Below are 18,845 nucleotides of genomic sequence, written 5' to 3' on the forward strand. Positions count from 1 at the left end.
TTTAGTGTTTCTGGTTTAATATTGAGATCTGTGAACCATTTTGACTTGAGTTTGGTGCATGGTGATAGGCTTGGGTCTATTTTCAGTCTTTGGCAGGTAGCACCAGACGGCTTTTAATATTGTATTCTTGTGTTGAATTTCTGGAATCTGACTATAATATGCCTGCCTATAGACTTTTTTGGTCGTGGCCAATTGGAGTTCTATATGCTTCACTTACTTTCAATGGAATTTGTATTCTCCTGAATATCTGCTTGAATCTGCCTTATGAATTCCATTTCTTTTCTAAGCTAAGCATTCATGGCTTTCATAATTTTGTGATGCTCCTCTATTCTCTTGCCTGTATCTGCTCTAGAATCACTATGCATGGCTTTTATTGTGGACACCATCTCTGCTGTTATCTGAGAGGGAAATTCTGATTTGATTCTTTTTCCAGGGCCGCATTCAATTGCTTTGGTGTTATCAATTTGGAGAGGCCAGGTGGGTGGTTTTTGGATTGTCCCACCTCATTACCTCCTGGATTTGCCTTTAGTGATGTTTGGGGTTCTACCTTTTTTATGTTTCTTGTCATTTTCTTTTTAAAATTTTAATTCCTGGGGTGATGTTTGTAACAGCTCTTTAGAACAATTATGTCACATTTGGCTACAGTTGTACTAATAACAATAACAGGAAACACAGCTTAAAAGGTGACAACTGAAGTAAGCATTAACTTGCCATCTTTAACTGTATGAACTAAATTTGTGTTTATATAAGACAATCTAAAACAAGTCAGTAAATTATATGCTGTATACAAGTCCTTAGTATGTTAATTCTACCCTCAGTTTAAAATTTAAGATGGCTGAGGAAGAAAATAGAGAAGTGTAAGAACAGGAAAATATGTGAAGTCTGGAGGACAAAGAGGGATCATGCTACCTTTGGGAAATTGGTGGAGAAGACTGGAGGGAGAGAAAGAAGAATTCAATGAGGAACTGAACAGAACTACAACCCAAAAGAGGTGAGACACCGTGTTCATCCTCATATGAATTCAAATTCAAAGAATGAAGGAGAGAGAAAAGAAAGAAAAAGACAAAGAAAAACAAAATATTACAGGTACAAAACAGTAGAAAAAAGCAAAAGTACAAGGATAACAAAAACACAAGAGATTAGAGGAAGACAAAAAACAAACAACAACAAACAACAACAAAAGTGTACTTGCCTGTTTTTCTCTGATGTCACTGGCAAACAAGGTATGGAGATAGAATCCACAATTTGTGTTGATTTATGCCAAAACTCCTGTGAGCCTACAGGCAGTTTGTAGCCTTCAGTGCACCTTCCATGGCCCTGAGCCCAGCTTGAAGCTGCTAGATGGAGCCAGCAGTCATCTCAGTTTTGAGCTCTATTGGTCTCTTTCCAAAATGGCTCCCCACCAATTGTTCTCTCTTGTGAAATGACTGAGCCCTTTGCACGTATTGGGAGCTAGTGCAGGTCTTCATGACTTCTAGTGCTGTCTTTCATGTCCTCTGCTCCCCTCCACTGCTGTGTGTCTCAGTGGAGGCCTCTGGGGTCACCAGCACTCCCTGTGTATTGGCAAGTTTGTACTGCTCCTCTCACACACTTTTTCCATCTCAGGGTGAAAGCACCTTGCTTGCCTCCTTTTTCACTGAAGTTTCTCTCTTCATCCTCTCCATGGGCTTCAATTTGTACCTCAGTTTCTTCCTGGGTAGCAGGTGCTGATCTTCATCCTTATATTTCCTGCATTGCTATATTCCAATGTCTGGATGGCAACACTTAAAGAAGTTGTTTCTCTGTTGCTTAGCACTCCACCATCTTACCACGTGTCCCTCTCTTGGTGTCTTCAGGTTTTTAAAATTATACTTCAAAAGTATTTTTAACAGGACTGGAGATGTAGGCCAGTGGCAGAGCAGTTGTCTGTCACATCTTCCTGGCTCCCAGGAGAACTCTCCCATCTTCCTTGCACCATGCAGAGTCTCTCCTCATGGACTTTGCAAGCAATGTCCCCTATTTCCTTCAAGCTCAGTTTTATAACCCTAGAATCAAGGTTTAAGTCATCTGACCTGTTAGAATCATACATTAAAATTTGAATACTATTTTAGAATTGGCAAATGCATCCATCAAAATTTAGCCCAATACGAAGTGTTCTTTCCTTTCTGGTTTAGTAGACTAACAACTCTTTATAAACTCTGCATGCACTCTTTGTTTTGGTGGTACCAGGAATCGAACTCATGACCTCATGCTTGCAAGGCAGACACTGTGCCACTGAGGTATATCCCTGGCCCTTAACAACTCTTTAAAAATACATTTTAAAAAACTTTGTGATGTAATTCTCAGAATCTTTCAATTCTTTTAGTATATATGTCTTGTAAACTTGGACAGGCTTGATACTTATCATCCTTGAACATCCTAGGTTGTGACTCTAATCATAGATCTATTTATATATATATTTTTTTCAGTTTTTTTTTCCTGTACCGGGAATTGAAATCATGACGTTGTGTTTGCCAGGCAGGTGCTGTGCTGCTGAGCTAAATCCCCAGTCCTTCGTAGGTCTATTAATAATAAGAGTTGGTAGGTGGAGTGCACAAGAAAATTAGCATCCCTTTGCAAGGTAACTATCTCAGTTGAGATCATTACAAAGTATTGAGAGTAGTCTAAATTAAAAGGGTTAGTTTGTTTCTGATGGGAAAAGTTCAGATTTAGAAATTCAAGATACACCTGAATTTGTCTAGCTGTCCCCATTCCAAGTCTCTTTCTTGTTCATTACTCTTTCATGAGAAAAACCCATTGATCATGAATTCAACATCTGTAATTATTTTTCAACCTAAAAATCAGATATTTTATCTGATTTTTATCCAGGCTAACCTTGTTAAAAATCTTTTAAAAATATTTTCTTTTAAATACTTGTAAGAAAAAAATACTTTTAAAGTAACAAGACATGTAGTCTTCATATTATGGCCTGAACTGATAATTTAAGAACCCTACATTTGTTATTTTATTTAATTACACTACCCAGTGCAGTCAAAAGTGGCCACCTTTCCCATACAACTTCTCTATTGTCACCATAATGATTTAGCATTTAGCACAGTAATCAGTTTGCTTGCTAGAGACTCACCTCAATAGGCAATTAATTCCAAGTGGGCACAAGTGATAACCTGAATACTTTAATTTGTTGTTGCTTGCCAGGGAGCACCAATACCTGGGTTTCTTGAGGATATGGGATTATTATTACCCTTAAATATAGCTAGATCATATAATCTATCTTAAATTTCATTCTTGAGTATCTGTTGGCTGTAAACTCTTCTGATACAAAACATAATACGTTTCTAGGTTCATAGGATATAACAGAAACAATTCCATATAATTTAACCAGGAAAATATTTAATATGGATCATTAGTACTTACAACATCATTGGAGTAGGTAGAGAAGTAAGTGTTCCACAGCTATGATCCAGATGTTGGTAAACCATTTCTGCTGCTGCAGAATCCAGAACCCAAACAGTTAGTGCTTAAATACTGGAACACACAATGTGACTGTTGCTCCTGGTAATACTAGAATGCTGAGGCTTCCTTTCATAGTTACTTCACTACATGTTTTCACGTTCTTGCTTGCCAAAAGACACAAACAAATTCAGCAGAATACCTGATGCTGTTGATGCCTGTCTTATATCCCCTAGATACATCCCAGGTGGATCCTCTTGATCCATCATATGCAGTACAATAAAACCTTCAGAGGCTGACAACGTTTTACTTCAAGTACTTTTGTTTTTCTGCCTCTCTGCCTGATGCTTCTTTGATGCCATTGGAGTTTGTTCTGTCCATGCACAAGGCAACCTAGAACTTCTATAAGTTTAATGCCTCACGGGTAAATCCTCAATGAAAATGAGAGTTGGGAATCAATGTACTTTCTCCTTCCTTAGAGTATATTATAGTTTATATCTGGATGTTTCTCTAAATCCTCATGTACTCATAGGTGGGGCTTTTGGGAAATGATTGGGTCATGGGAGCATGATACTTATCAGTGAAGTAGTTCCCCAATGAGTTTATGGCTCAATATGATGTTTGGAGGTGGAGCCTATTTAGAGGAGATAAATCACTGGAGCATGGCATGCATGGGTTTATCTCTCCCCTGTTCTTCCTTTCATTTCTCTCTGCTTCATAATTCGTAATTGCCATAATAAGCAAGCCTCCTTTGCCATGCCCTTCTGCCATGCTGACATGCTGTGGAGCCAACGAACTATGGACTGAAACCTCTATAAATTGTTAGCCAAAATAAACCTTTATTATTTTAAATTGGGGTGTTTAGTATTGTATCTTAGTGGCTAAGAAATTAATTAAGACAGTGGGATAATTTAGAAGCCTAATCCCTCCTAATTCCTTGGAAAATGGAGAAATTATTAGTAAGATTGAGACAATGTACCCACAAATGTTACCTGATTATTAAAATTTATAATTTATTGCCTTTTTGTTCTTTCCTTTATTAATTTTCTCTGCTTATTTGTGCTTTTTGAGATTACTATTAAAATAAATAAATTGCATCTAAGTTATTGACTCAGAATTTGCTTTTGGGAGAAACCACCACCACTACTGCTGTCATGCCATAACATCACACTTACTACAACTCACTTGTGCAGGGCTGAATGAACAACAGTTTATGAAAATGTACTGGTTTATATAATAGGTTCAGCACAGGAAACAAATTAGAAAAACCAAATGTTATTAAAACCTTAGTTTAGCATCCATCTTAGGTATAAACTCTGAATGACTGAGACATTGTCTTCTAGGATTCTTTAAGTACACTGAACCAAAGGCCATTACAATTTTGCTGGGTTTCCAACAGGTAGAATCTATAGATAACATATTATCATTGAATATGTCCATAGAACATTTGGTAATCAAAAGTAGATATAACTTTGGCCCCTCTCATAAATGACTCTAGTGGTTCATTTAAGAAAAATTTTTAATCTCCTTACAACTCTAGGGTTATATGATAAGAAGTCCTGCTCCCATGGAGGGTACACAGAAAACATTTTCCTGAAACTAAAATATGACTTGTTCCTGATAATTTTAGAATTCTTATGGCTGTATGGAAGCATGTAAGTAAAGAGACCAATGCAATAATTGGGCCTTACTTAGCACAAGGAATTAGAGTTGTTACTTTTTTTAAAAGGTTCATGAGACTTACTGGGACTCTTGGTCTTCTATATCTGTTGATAATATTCAGTGGCAACTGTAGCAATTGTAGTTCAATAAAAGCCAGTCCCTAGAACTTCTATTCTTTTACACACGAAGCTATTACACTACCAGGTAAGCAATCTAGATCAATTAGAAGTGTTTGCTATGGATGAGGGGGGCCAAGAGAGCATAGTAGAGGAGGAGGAAAATGGATATCAATGACAGTTGCAGGACTATGTATAGCATTGGGGACTGGAAAACCGTATAATTTTAATCCTTTTTTTTTTTTTTTTTTTTTTTTGGTACCAGGAATCAAACTTGGGACCTTGTGCTTGCCAGGCAGGCACTTGTGCTGCTGAACTATATACCTTTTCCAACCATATAATTTTAATCTTTTGAAATTATTTTGCAATTGGTTGTTACCTTGAAGCATCGGTAATAAAATGGCTTAGTTCTAGCACAAGTGGTTGAGTGATAGAAGGGATGAGCTATAGCAGATATATCAATCCTGCTTGTAGCTCTTTGGCTCACCTTAAAGTTCAACTTTATTGCTGGTAAATTTCTTGAACATCGCTATCTTTCTATGCAATACTTTCTTCTATGTGTGGGCTTTAATGCCAAGATTTGTTATGTTCACAAACAGGACATTTCAGAATTTCCAGGACTTAAATACCTTTTGGGTAAACACTCAACCAATGATGGTTGAGAAATGATGAGACAAATGTTGTTTCTGTATGAGACAACTCCTTAACTCATGTAAGGTTGCTACAGTTGCTAGTGGAATTAAGCTTCATTTTTACATACTGATAACACTTTTATTATCTCACCTTTTCGTGGCAATTCTCACTTATCTGTCTCAATTTATCACTCCTTCTCTGTGATTCCCAGGTTCACTTCTCAAACAAATTATTTGCACACAAGACCCTGTTGTTGAGTTTTGTTTCTGGGAAACTCAAGGTAAGATAGACAGAAAGATGGAGTCATCTTTAATTTTCCTTCAATAATTGTATGTGTATATAACCAGCAAAAGCTAGTATGATCCCATAATTGTACATGTAAAGTTATCTAAAATACATGGTTTTTGATTTTCCATAATCTCCATTTCACTAGAAGGAGACCAACTGCAGGCCAAGTGAGCCAACCCAGTAAGCCCACATTACTTAAAGTATGGTCCAATAAATTGTTTACAAATAAAAAAGGAACTAAATTATCCTGTTCTTTCTTTGCTGAAGGTAGAGTTCTTTTAAAATATTTATAAGTTAAAATATGGTGATTTCTCATTTATTAGGTCTTAACTTTAAACAGTAATCTTAGCATTTCAATTATTCCAATATTTTTGACACAATTAATTTGGATTTAAAATAAAATATTGTTGAAGTAGGAAATATCTGTAATTATAGAAACATAAAATAAAAAATTTTGACACTCAACAACAAAATGCCTAAAAATGTATATATAACATAGACATCTATACTTATCAAACTAGACTTTTAATTTTGTTCTATATGTTAAAAAAGAATTTTAAGTAACACCTGAACATTATATTTGTCTATGTTCTCTATCTCATTTTGATAGTGTTCATTATTACTCTTTTACTTTTATTTGATAGTATTACCAATATCCAGTTCCCCACTTCTAGGCATATGCCAAGGCTGGGCTTCTCTGCAAACCTTCAAATAAAGAATAGATATTTGTCTTAGTTTTGTTAGTGGAAGTGATCAGTCACATCAGGAAAAATACTGCTTTGCTAATATTCCAATCTCCAACTCAATCATCTGCTGAAGCAATTTAATGTTGATGGTGAGGTGCAATTAACTCTGGATAGTTTGGATTGTTGATCCATCACATGAAGGATAGCTTCCACTGAGAGTTATCTGGACTGAAACAGACTTTGTAAAAGTGAGAAATAAATGTTCACTTCCTCAAGACACTGGGATTTTCAAATTGTTTATTACTGTAGCAAAATGTATACAAATTCTGAACTATGTCATATGTTATTCTACTTAGACTATTTTATCTAAACTTTACATATTCCTTATTTCTGCCAACTACCAGTTTATGAAGACAATTACTTATTGACTATATTAGCTATAGAAAATACTGAATAAACATCTTTCACCAATAAATATCAATAATTTGAAAAATTCTAAATTAAGGAACAAGAGGAGAATAGATGTCAGGTGGGCAAAATAAAAAATTCAATGAATATCAAAGGCAGTATCACAATGACTACCTCCACTGTGATCATGTTTGAAATTAATTACAAATAATAACAAAAGTAATTTTGAAGGTATTTACTTGCAAATTAAAAGTGTTTTAGCCAGGTGTGGTGGTGCATGCCTGTAATCCCAGCACTCGGGAGGCAGAGGCAGGAGGATCATTGCAAGTTCAAGACCAGCCTGGGCTACAAAGTGAGCTCAAGGCCAGCCTGCACTGCACAGTGAGATCCTGTCTCAAAAAGACAAAAAAATAAAAAAATAAAATATAAAAAAATGTTTTAATTCAGCAATAGATCCAAGGAGATGTCATAATGGAGATATATATAATAATTTTGGTTCACAAACTAAATTCTCTCCACAATTCCATGATTCTGGATGCAAATTGAACTGGATGAGAACTGAACCAAATTTCCCCGTAAGGCCAACACTGAACCTAACAAAACCTAACCAATCTAGATAGATGGAGATGGATATCATACACACACACACACACACACACACACACACACATAGAGTAATACTTGTACATATCAAAAGTTTTGTGATAGAGCTGAAAGGCTAATGGTAGAATAGTTGTCCCCATAAAATTTAACTTATTACAAATTAAGATCTATTATTTATGAGTTACTTTAAAGGGTATACTTTAAGGATATAAAAATGATAAAACACTTTAAACTTTTATTTTAAATTTTTTCTTCCAGCATCAATTTCCTTATGTGTAAAGGTTAGAGACTCTCCTGAAGACTCTTCCATACCTATCATATTGATTCAATTGCTTTCCATTATCAATTTTTACATGTCTTTGAAATTATGGATGAAAATTAAAGAATATTCAACATATTTGACAGTCATGTTTCCCAGTATGAGTTCTCACTTGCTAAGGCAGAAGAAAGACTAGAAGGTTCACCCATATTTTTCTATATTTATGAGTTCTTTCAGTGTGTGTACTCATAAGTATACTGGTGTGATTAATTATAATTTAACACACTTCTAACATATGTCTTATGTGGTTTCTCTCTACTGTGAATTTTCACATTGATTTGAAAGAATTAGATATAAATTAGCATTTTGCTGTACTCTATATATTAATAGGATTCTCTCTAGTGTGGATTCTCTTACCTCAGGAATGAGGAACAGTTGGAGTCTGTGAAGGTTCTCTAGAGAAACATAAAAGGGAGAAAGTATGTGTTTGTGTGTGTGTGTGAGTGAGTGAATTGGCTCATATAATTATGAAGTCTGAGAAGTTTCACATTATACCACCTACAAGTTCAGTGTGGTGGTACCTGCCTATAATCCCAGCACTCTGAGGCAGGAGGATTGCTGCAATTTCGAGGCCACCCAGGGCTGTGTAGTAAGTTTAAGGCCTGAACTACATAGCAAGACCCTGCCTCAGAAAAACCAACCAAACAATAATAATAAACTTCCCCTAAAACAATATGCTATCTACAAGCTGAAAACCAGCAGAGTTATTGGTGAAGTATGGTCCAAGTTAAAAGTTCAGAGAACCTGGACCACTGGCTGCTGGTAAAAGGTCCTTGACACTGAAGGCAGGATCAGCTGGAGTTCTTATGTTTAAGGGCAGGAGAATATTGATGTTTAAGCTTCATATATCACAGTGAACTCCTTTCCTAAGCTGTTTTGTTCTATGTGGGCCCTCAACTTACTGGTTGGTTCTTGCTTCCCAGAAACACCCTTTCACAGAAACACCCTTAGAAACACACCCAGAAATAATATTTTATCAGGCATCTGCACATCCCTTAACATATTGAAGGGGATATTTAAAATTAACTAATTTGTGGCTTTTCTCTCCAATATGCAAGATATAGTAAAATGTAAAGACTAAGTGATTTGCCTCATTGTTTACAATAATAGGGCCTCTTGCCAGTAGTTGCATTCATCTGGTTATGAAAAGGCAAGTTTTGAGGAATAAGTGAAAATTTTCTCACATTCATTTTATTCATAATCTTCTCTCCAATATGTGTTCTTACATTTACATTAGAGATGTAAAAATAAAGGCTTTCTCACATTGTTTTACATTCATGGAATATAAATTCAATATGAGTTCTCATATGTGCCATAGTGGATAAGGGGCAGCTGAGGATTTTCCCAAAAATTTTCCATTCAAAGAGTTTTCACATTTTCTGAGAAATCAGAAATTCAGTGATTTTTCTTATATTCATAAGGTACATTTCCATTGTAAGTTATTATGTGAACAATGGATAAATACATTTTGTGTATACATAGTATTTATTTCTACTGGGAATTTTACATGTTGTACAATACAAGGAACATTTTCAGGATTTCTGACATCAGGAGGGTTTGTGTATGCTGTGTGATCCCATGTGTCTTAACTGAACAATCAATGAATGCTTTCTCACATTTCCTGAATTTCTATATTTGACCTCCAGTATGAGTTCTCTAGTGAACTAGATCAGGAATCTCTAGTGATTTAGATCAGGAATATGGCTGAAGTCCTTTCCACATTGTTTACCTTCATTATGCACATCTGTTGTTTGGAATATTTTCTATGCAGGGGACATTAAGGTGTCTTGAGAGATTTTTCAATTTTATTACATCCATAGAGGTTCTTTACCATATGAATTCTCAAATATCTTCCTAGTGTATCGTGTTGATCTATGCTACTGCAAAAAGATGAGGATTCCAAAAATTGGAAGGATTTCACATTTTAGGTGATATATAATATTATTTTAAGGAAGAGTATAATAAAAATGACTATCTTATTATCATTAGAAGGAATTACCTTGAAAGTTCTATAGTTAAAATGGCAAGTGATGACACTGAAAAAACAGAGTAACAAAAATATACAATTCAGCAAATAAAATAGTAAATTAGAAAGAAAGGATATGATAAAAAATGAAAGACCCTTTTATATTACACATTACTCTTTTATATTAAAGCATAGTCTTTTATATATGCTAAAAAAGAAAGATACTTTTATATTATACATTACACTTTTATATTAAAAGCAGAAATAACAGTGGGTTGAAAAGCAAGATCCAACTCTATGTTGATCATTAAAGATGCATTTTGAATATTTAGACAGCTTGAAAGTTAAGCTATGGGAAATATACATTATGCATTCCTTAAATGTAAAAACAATGTTCAGGAAATATATTAATATCAGGCAAAGAATAACTATACAGTAAAAGGGACATTTTATTATGAAAATGTTTAATTAATCAATAAAATAAAAATAATCATATACATGTATGAATTTAATAACAGAGCACCATTACACGTGTTTATTATCTGCTAGAACTGAAAGAGAAATAAATAAATTCATCAACATACTTATATAAGTCAGCAGTCCATTTCTGTGACCATCTGTAACAGGAAATGGCCTCCCCAGCCAGTATAATTCAATTCCTTAGTTACCCCGGTAATAGGTCCTGTTCCAGTTCTGGTGGCCCCTGTCTCTTACAAATGGCTGGTCACTGTGATGTATACCTGGTCACTATGATGCACATTGTATAAGCCAACCCCAAATTGACAAGCTATTTTGCCTTGTATTTCCTGCTTACTTATCTCATACAAGCCCTAAACGACTGAGATCAGGGCTGGATATTCTGGGAATAATCCCAATCAATGCCTGTCAATATAAAATAAATCTGCCTCAAAATCCTGGGTGCCATTTCAGTGTTTGTGCTTGCCATAGCACATGTACCTGATATAAACATCTTGAAGGAATAAGGGTTTATTTTGGCTCATAACCACAGATGTTTCAGTCCATGGTTGGCCAGCTCCAAGGCAGAAACTTCATGGCAGAGAATAGCAGCTCAAGTCATTGCATTTGGGAAGTGGAGATCATGAGAACAGCCACAGATGAAGAGGCCAGAGACCAAATATAACCTTCAAGGTCATACCACTATGATCCACCACTATGGTCTTTACTCAAGTGGTTTTCCTTCAGCCAATCAAGTGGATGATCATGATTGACCACCACAATAGTTGAAGAATTTAATACATTTTTCTGGTAACCTAGTAACCACAAAAAGTGGAGAAATTCAATAATAAAGAATATTTATATATTATCAAGCAATTTGATTCAATTGATACCTATAAATCATCACATTCAATAAATGTATAATACACATTTTTTCAAGTGTACATAGAATCTTACCATCATAACTCAAATATTGATTAATTTTTAAAAGCAATTCAATATATTTCAAAATATTGAAATTATAGAGTACATTCTCAGAAGAAAATACAAATCTTTTTCTTTTTTTTTTTTTTTTCCCCCTCTGGTACCAGGATCCGAACTCATGACCTTGTGCTTGTCAGGCAGGCGCTTTTGCTGCTGAGCTAAATCCCCAGCCCCCAAATCTTTTTCTATATCATAAACTGATATCTCTAGGGCTGAGGGTATAGCTTAGTGGTACAGCACTTGCCTGGCAAGTGCAAGGTCCTGAGTTCCATTCTTGGTACCAAAAAAATGATATCTCTATCTACTTGGAGATTCTACCTGACTCATGGGTCAAAGAAGTAATCAACAGAATCAACAGTAATCAATAGAAAAATTGTAGATAAATTCAAACTTAACAAAACACAGCAAAATTGATTAACTGCACCTTCTGTAATGTATAGAGAAAAATTTATAGTTTTCATTTATATTTTTATATATTCTAATTTATATTAGAAAAGAAAGGCATAGACCACACAATCTAGGCTTTCAGAGAATCTAGAAATAGAAAATTAACCCAAGAAACACAGCAGAAATAATTGATAACTGTAGAAATCAATGAAACAGAAACAGAAACAATAGGAAAAGTAAAAAAGCCAAATATTTGTTTTTAGATTTAATAATATTGATATATTAGCATCAACACTAATAAAGACAAAATGAGATAAAACACATATTAATAATATCAAATATCTGCATCAGTACAGATCTTAAATATATGAAGGGAAGATAAATAATATTATAAATAACTTTCTGCCAAGAAATTCAATCTGTTAGATAAAATGAGAAAAGTTGTTATGAGAAACACAAGATACTAACTTGAAGAAGAGATAATGGAAAATTTTGAATTTGTAGCATAAGAGATTTAATTTGCATTTCAAAATCTTCCCACAGAGAAAAAAACCAGCCATGGATTGCTTATGTGATAATTTTAACAAATCTACAAAAATAAATATCTTACATGAACTTTTACAAAATATAAAAGGGCAAACAATTGTCAACTCATTTCATTAGACTGGTATAGTCCTATAACTGAAACTTGACAAGGCCATTAGAAGAAAAACATACACATCTCCTATGAAATAGATACATATGACTCAATAAGGATGAATTAGATGCAGAAATTCTCAAGAAAAATAACTGTTTGAATCTACCTAATAGCTATTTTTTTCACATTGCTTCATTTCACTTTGGAGAAAAATATATGAACAACTTGGTAAGTCATGGTCATACAGGTGCAGTTCCATTCCCAGTCTGCAGGACTCCAGCTCATTGAATCTGCTGGACATCTTCATCTTCTTGTACCATTGCTGTTGCTCCCCACCATATTTAGAACACTAAGGGACTTGTTTCAGATTTCAGTACTTAAATTCTAGATGTAACTAACATTGCCACCACAGTTATATTCATGTGAGCTTGCAAGCAGACAATAACCAATGACCAGGGCAAGATTGAGGCAAGTGTCTCAGATGCAGATTTTAAGGGATCAAAAACTTTGTGGTAAAGATAAATTGATTTAATCCAATATTCTTTAAAAAATGAAATTTAATTCAAAATTCTGTGAAAAACCAAACATCAGATTTCTAAATAATGACAAGAACCATGATACCCTTATGCATATTGGCTTAATGACCTCACCCTAATCCAAACCATCTTAAATATTGCGAACTTTATTGATTCCTGTCCTCAATAAGAAAAGTATTGACCATGTTCCCTTCATAGGTCCCTTTCATATGATGTTTCTTCAAGGCCAAAGAGTGACAAAAATTCTAGATCCAATAATGTTGGCAGTTATTAAATTCAAGAATAGGAAACACCCTTAGTTTGCAAATATGACCTCATATATTATATTACTAATGCCATCTTTTTCACATACATTCATGCATTAAACTAAACATATCTTAATGTAGAAAATGTATGCAAAAATTTATACATCTGGTATGCATCTCTGCATGCAGTGCATCTCCACCATCTACTTCACTGCTTCCAGATACACACACACACACACATGTTCACATGCATGCACACATAAAACGGGACACATCCAATTATACACACATCCTGGGATCAGCTGTGGGATTCTAAACCATTTGAGTCATAACAATTCATGTATTATGGAACTTTTTTCTTGACTTTTTGACTCTGCTGATAACTGAATATAATACTCTAATCAAAGAAATCCAGATAAGTCTAAGAAAAATTATTATTTTAGGGTTGCCTGTAAATCCTATATTTCAGTTATAAAATATTTGTAAACCAAGATAAGAAGGAGTAGTATAGCCTATTTAAAATCATTTTATTAAATGAAAAGTTCTTTAGGATGAATCCAAATAATACGTTGTTTGGAAAAATTAAAAGACATCCAAACTCAAAGTAGTAGTAATACACTTCTATTATTTGATATTCAAATTATTATCTTGGAATTAACCATGAATGCTTCCAAATGATAGGATGTACTCCTGAGGATACGGTGCTAGTGACATTAGTCTGGAGGACATGGGTATTTACACATATACTCTATTAACATACATAATGAAGACTGTAAGTAGAATACCAACTTCTGGCACTGCTAGAACTCAGTAGAAATTTTCTACAGTGCTGAGGACTGGATTCTGGGCCTTGTGCATGCTCGGGAAATGTTCCCCCACCATGCAACAGCCTCTAGGCTTTACCCTCTTTTAACAGTCAGAAAGTACATGATAAAAGTGATCACTACTGGCAAAAACATAACAATAGCTAATCCTTGTATTTAGGTCACTTGGCTATACCTCTCTTCCTTTGACATATTCCTAAGAGAACATCTAGGTGTAGAAAAAAATCTGCCAAAATACATGCTAATAGCAAATGTGTTGGATGAATTGAATGTTCTAAGGTGATTATTAAGAGGAAATAAATGTTATAGGCCTCATTGTTGTTATTTCTCATTGTATAAGGAAGCACCAGCAATGACCACCACTCCAGATAGTCTGCTTTGGCCTCTACATACATCACTTCCCTCTGTAAGTTCCAGTCTTCCCAAATTCAGGATCACTATGGAGTCACCTCTGTTACCCTAGCAGTGTTTCACAGATAAATACCTGGCAGTTCACAATAATTGAGTTAATATGATAGTAAAACACAAGTTCTGAGAATTTTGTGACTACACACACACACACACACACACACACACACACACACACATACACAAATTAGAAGAAGTATGAAGGAAAACGAATTCCCTTATCATCAAATCACTAGTGTTGGTGAATACTGACATCTGTAGACATTTGTTTTCCCCAGTGTATTCTGGAGAGGTCATATGCTTCCTACACTCATAGTACTTGTGAAAAAACAGGGTGCAGTTATATTATTAAACACACACACATACACACACATGCATGCACACACACACACACACACACACACACACACACACACACACCTACATCCTGGTTCCAACTTTCCATAAACTCACCAAGATTTGTAAAGTTAGAACCAGATAAAATATGTCAATAATAGAAAAAAAAACTTTCAAGCAGGGCATGGAGATATATTACTTGGCGTGCTAAGGTAAGGAGGATTGTCAAGTTCAAAACCAGTTTTGACAACTTAGTGAGACCATGCCTCAAAATAAATGAAATGAAATAAAATCAAAGTGAGAGATTTATCCCCATTGTAGACCACATGCCTAATATATGACATATGATTAAAATGTATAGTGAACATTTTAATTTCCTGTTTTTGAGACAGGGTCTCACTACATAGTTTAGGCTGCCTTCAACTTGATATGTAGCCCAGGATGGCCTTGAATTCATAGCAATCTTCCTGCCTCAGCCTCCCAAATGCTGGGATTACAGGTGTGAGCTACCATGCCAGCATTTAATTTCAAATTATTATGCACATAGCTATGAATCCCCCTCAGAATGCTCCCCCTTGTTTCAAACACACTTATCCTATTGTTTTTGTCACTTCTTCAAGCAGTTCTGGAAATTGCTGGTGAGAGTCTTTTGAAGAATGATAAGAATATAGCAAATGTTGTTGCTGAGTGGCCATTCAATGAAAAGGCAGGCACATAAAAATATAACAGTGTGTGTCCTCATCTACATTATTCCCCTATCTGGTACTGTGTAACTTCTGACCCTTCCCCTAAGTAAAGTGACCATGAAAGGTAATGTTTTGAAACAGTTGAAGACATTGAAGCATCCAGGACAGCGGAACTAAAGAGATTCACAAAAAAGGACTTCTAGGACTGCTTTGGAAAGTGGCAAGAACAATGAGGTATGTGTTTTTGAAAGGAGAGGGAGTTTTTTTTTTTTTTTTTTTTTTTGAGAATCAATAGCATTTTACTCTAAAAAATTAAAAATATTAAACATTCACCATATTTTCCCATTATACCTCTTATGTCAATTTCAACCCCCAGTGCAGAAAAGAAAAATTTTGAAGGTTTTTGATTATAGGAAGCTATTTTTCCCCATGTAAGGAAAGCTGGGTTTCAGTAAAAGAGAATGAAGCCACCAGGGAGAAGTAGAAAAAAGAACAGATGGGATAAGACAATCTTTTTTCAAGTCCTGGTGTCTAATTGTTTTTAAGGCCTTATTCTTTAATCCGTTTTTATTTGCAAATATATCATAAATTATCCTGTTGTCCTCCAAAGGAGTTGCTCCCCACTTGGTCTAGTTTGAATTGAATTTCTGTTGGTTGCAACCAAGATAATTTAGACTAACAGAGATCTTTCTGGTTACCACATTTTTTTTTTTTTTTTGGCCTGGAACGATGAATTTACAACAGATAGAACTTAATCAAGATATTTTATTTTCTTTTCAAGTCAAGTCAAATTTAACATCAAAACAACGTTCGGTGTTTGAAGAACTATCAATTTGTAGGATTCCAATGATTTAAATATCCCTAGTTCTTGACTTGCTTACTTGGCTGAGAGCACACGACACAGAAAATGCCTATAGCCTGTTGAAAGCTTCTGTAGTAATTTTCAGGCTAATGATTCAGAAATAGGGACAATATTATGATTGTTTTTGATTGTATTCTCCAATAGATTGAAGTTCTGAACATGGAGTATTCCAGTCAGGGCTTTAGCCCAGCAAAATTTACTTTAACTACAATGAAAGTGGTCACTGAGGGGCTGGGGATTTAGCTCAGCGGCAAAGCGCCTGCCTGGCAAGCGCAAGGTCGTGAGTTCGGTTCCCGGTACCGGAGAAAAACCAAAAAAAAAAAAAAAAAAAAAAGTGGTCACTGAATATTTGTTTGGAACTAAAGATTTAAGTCTCCCTAAATATAATAGGAATACTAATCCCTTTTTTCTACATAACTGCACGTAAATTTGGGGCTACTATATAAAAATATTCCCTTTCCTCTGCTTTCCAATACCATTTTACTTATTTCTGAGCTCTTACTAGCATTCTTTAATAACTACATTTCTTCCCACAATCTGCTTTAAATGACTTACCTATTCTATAAGGATTAATGTTTATCAACTATGCTCCTGACTTCCTGAATCTTCGCTAGCAGAGTTATGAACACATTTCTACTAATAATCTATCCAAAGCAATCTAGGTTTTTCTCTCCTGCTTTTCTAAATTCTTTCAGCCTCTACCTATTGTCCCATTCAAAATCCATGTTCATATTTTGAGGTATTTGTTACAGTAGCACCCCAGTTACCCAAATCTGCCATCAGTCAGGATTAAACCAGAGAAACAGAGCCAACAAAAGACATAAACTAATATATTTACTGCAAGGAAGTGACTTATCCAATTGTGGAAGCTGACTAGATGAATCCAACACCTGCATGGCAGGTAGGAAGGAAAGGCTGGTTGGAACACTGAGACACAAGCAGAACCTGCCGTTCTTTGGCAGAGCTTCATCTTTTAGGGAAGACTCAATTGTGCCTTTAAAATCTTTCAACTTCTTGAACCAGGCCACCCATATTATCTACAATAGTCTTCCTACCTTAAATTTAGCTGATTAACAACCCGAACTCTATTTACAGTTTAATTTATCTTTGCAGTGTAACAGAATATATTCAGAAGTTCCAGAAGTTAGAATGTGGACATCTTTGGGTGAAGGGATTGTTATTCAAAATAATTTCTCCAAGTCACTCAACTCCTTCATCAACATATCCTTTAATAAATTTCATTTGGCTAACCGCCACGAGCAGGTATGTTAACTCTACAATGAATCTTTTTATTCTTTATCAAACAGAAAATATAAGCATTCAGAAGCAAGTTAATTTAACATGCTGTAAAATCAGAAGCTATTGTAATTTCAGAATTTTGAGCTCACTGGGAATTTGTCTTCAAGAGCAAGGGACATTTGCAAGAAATGCATCACTTGAGCACATAGGCCTCATAGAATCAATTGGCCTTGTACAAACTTCTTAAATACCATCAGTCTGTGTACCAGTAAAGCACCTGTCAAGCACTTTATCAGTATCACAACTTCAGTTGAGAAAATAAAGAGCCCAGAAATCTTTTCTACAGTAAGCTAGATGAGAAATAATAGTTGATGCACATATATTTTCATGAGACACATGCATTTTAGAATAAAAGCCTAACGTTTACAAATGTGACATTGAAATAAATAGTTTAAAGTTATTCATTTGCTGCTTACTGAAAATTCAAAATAACAAAGCTCCAAGGAAACTTGAAACTGGATATTAATGAATATGAACTGCTTATATCTCAAACTGAAACATGGTTATTGAAATATTACAGCTGTGTTAACAATAAAAACTTCCAACATTTTAAAATAAAGTGTGACAGAAAAGCAGTCTTACATTTTATGTACTTTCCTATAGAGGGATATATTTTAAAATTAGTATTCTGTTTATTAGAATGGATTAACGTTCTTTTTACAGGATTTAATACTAAAAATTTAATCAGAACTTTGCAATTTCCTGATAGAAAACATTTACTAAAAGCAATAATATACAGCAGATCAATAAAACATTACTGAAGTAATAAAGTAAAAGAATGAGAGATGACTACAAAAAAAAAGTCAAAAGCAAAGCAGATAAAACTAATTTACCGAGTAAGATTCAGATACCTAAATTATTGTGAAAAATTGGGTTGCTACCTGATTGTCTGCCAGAATCCTGGCCCGAAATATTGGGGAAGCTAGGCTTCAAGAACTGGAACTCATTATTCTGAGAGTCTCCAGAGAGACACACCTCATACTGGTAGCTGTGGGCCAGGGTCCCGGCGCCGCTGACGTCCAGCAGGCGGGCCGGGAAGGGGCCCTCGGGCGCCGGAGCGCCAGCCTGCGCGGCC

The 18,845-nt window shown here is 35.0% G+C and overlaps 1 protein-coding gene across 1 annotated transcript in view; it reads right to left on the reverse strand.

Moving 5' to 3' along the window:
- Positions 1–1,211: 1,211 nt before the first annotated feature.
- Positions 1,212–18,845, reverse strand: part of LOC102003539 (protocadherin beta-10) — a gene marked incomplete in the record, with an annotated part of 53,616 nt that continues 35,982 nt past the window's right edge. The window contains 5 exon segments of the mRNA XM_013512254.1: positions 1,212–2,051; positions 3,394–3,466; positions 6,779–6,833; positions 8,502–8,539; positions 18,652–18,836. Of these exon segments, the coding sequence (XP_013367708.1) occupies positions 1,865–2,051; positions 3,394–3,466; positions 6,779–6,833; positions 8,502–8,539; positions 18,652–18,836 (538 nt within the window).

This window comes from Chinchilla lanigera, unplaced genomic scaffold (genome assembly GCF_000276665.1).
Source record: "Chinchilla lanigera isolate Chin_1 unplaced genomic scaffold, ChiLan1.0 scaffold00014, whole genome shotgun sequence".
In the NCBI taxonomy this organism is placed as follows: Eukaryota; Metazoa; Chordata; class Mammalia; order Rodentia; family Chinchillidae; genus Chinchilla; species Chinchilla lanigera.